The sequence below is a fragment of the Metarhizium album genome (genome assembly GCF_000804445.1).
Source record: "Metarhizium album ARSEF 1941 chromosome Unknown scaffold_67, whole genome shotgun sequence".
Taxonomy (NCBI): domain Eukaryota; kingdom Fungi; phylum Ascomycota; class Sordariomycetes; order Hypocreales; family Clavicipitaceae; genus Metarhizium; species Metarhizium album.
This window is the reverse complement of record NW_024467641.1, coordinates 8,919-10,264: the sequence shown is the minus strand read 5'-3', so window position 1 is coordinate 10,264 and position 1,346 is coordinate 8,919. Positions and strand designations below refer to the sequence as shown.

Genomic DNA, 1,346 nt, shown 5'->3' with positions numbered 1-1,346 from the left:
CGCGCTAAAGTATCGGCCGGCACTTTAGCGCAGAACTCAGCTTTCCAAAGGACCGCCTTATTGTTGACTCTCTGCTACCATGCTGCCGTGACATACTGCCTCCAGGCTTATAATTGATTCCAGCATGGCGAATTACCACACAACCCCGCTTGAATCAACGACCCCGGATGAGTTCGAACTCAGAGGTTCCGAAGACAGCATTCGAAGGTCGCTAAAGGCCTGTGACTGGTCGAAAAAGAAGACGCAGAGGGTAGCGCGTGAAAGAGATACCGAGTTGCGTGATGCTTGCCCGAGGACTCTCCGAATACAAATCCTACAGTATTGCATTAGCGGTGGGGCTTCTTGTCTGTAGAGCCCCAAGGCGCAGGCCCCGAAGATGGGCAGGCAATGAGACCTTGGCAGTGGCCGACGGTCACTTGCTCTCCGCCATCAGGACTTAAATTCACAGGCAAGTCCCCAGCGGCGCTTTCCTGAAACCTCCAGAAATCTCCGCATTGCGTCTCAGCCAGGCTCGGCCATCCTTACATCTAGACACCTCGATTCGTCAACCAGGCCGCCTCCGATATTGCGAAAAGCCGTTTCGACCATGCGACTAATTCTCGTGTTATCCCTTTCTCTCTACTTTTCTCTCTTCACCATTGCACGAACCAATCGAAGTAGACTCTGCGTCGATCGAGGATGCCGGCTTGCAATGGCTGAGCTCAAGGCTTAGTGAAGACTCGACAATCACATGCCGGCAGAACCGCCAGACGGCAGACAGCACAGGCAGATACTGGGCGGCGCAGCTTGTCAACGACGCTTCGGTAGTTGTCACGCCAGCAAGTAGCGAGGATGTCAGCCTTGCTGTCCAAGCAACGATGAAGACGCCACTCGGGAGAGACTACGCATTCGTGAGTGGAGGTCACTCGCTTACTGGAGCCTCTTCTTCGCGTGGGCTGGTCATCGACTTGAAGCGACTGAACCACACAACCGTACTCCACAACTTCACGGATCCGATGACTCAGCGTGGTATCACCGTCGTCATGTACGAAGGGGGAGTCACCTCCTTTGGGCTACAATCAGCCGTCAATGGCACTGGTTGGACAGCGGTAACGCCGCGCGCAAGCTCCGTAGGCATGGGCGGAGGATAACATGAGCCAGACCTCGCTATGCCGTGGGTATGGACGGGGGTTTGAAGCCTCATGTACCACGCAAGAAGGACGGTTGTCGAAATCCTCCAGCCACCACAGAGTGATCTCATACTCTTTGGGCGACCTGAACCTTGTCGTCCAGTTCGAGGCAGATGCACTTGACTGCCGTTGCTCACAAAAGCTGGAGCGGCAAATCGATTACTCTGACATGCCGGT

At 54.9% G+C, this 1,346-nt stretch overlaps 1 protein-coding gene across 1 annotated transcript; it reads left to right on the top strand.

Annotated features, from left to right (window-relative positions):
• Window positions 1-124: 124 nt before the first annotated feature.
• On the top strand, window positions 125-1,130 carry MAM_08440 (FAD binding domain protein; the record flags this gene model as incomplete). Its single annotated transcript, XM_040827237.1, has 2 exons — window positions 125-250; window positions 741-1,130. The coding sequence occupies 2 exons, from the start codon at window positions 125-127 to the stop codon at window positions 1,128-1,130; spliced, it is 516 nt and encodes a 171-aa protein (XP_040674769.1).
• Window positions 1,131-1,346: the final 216 nt, after the last annotated feature.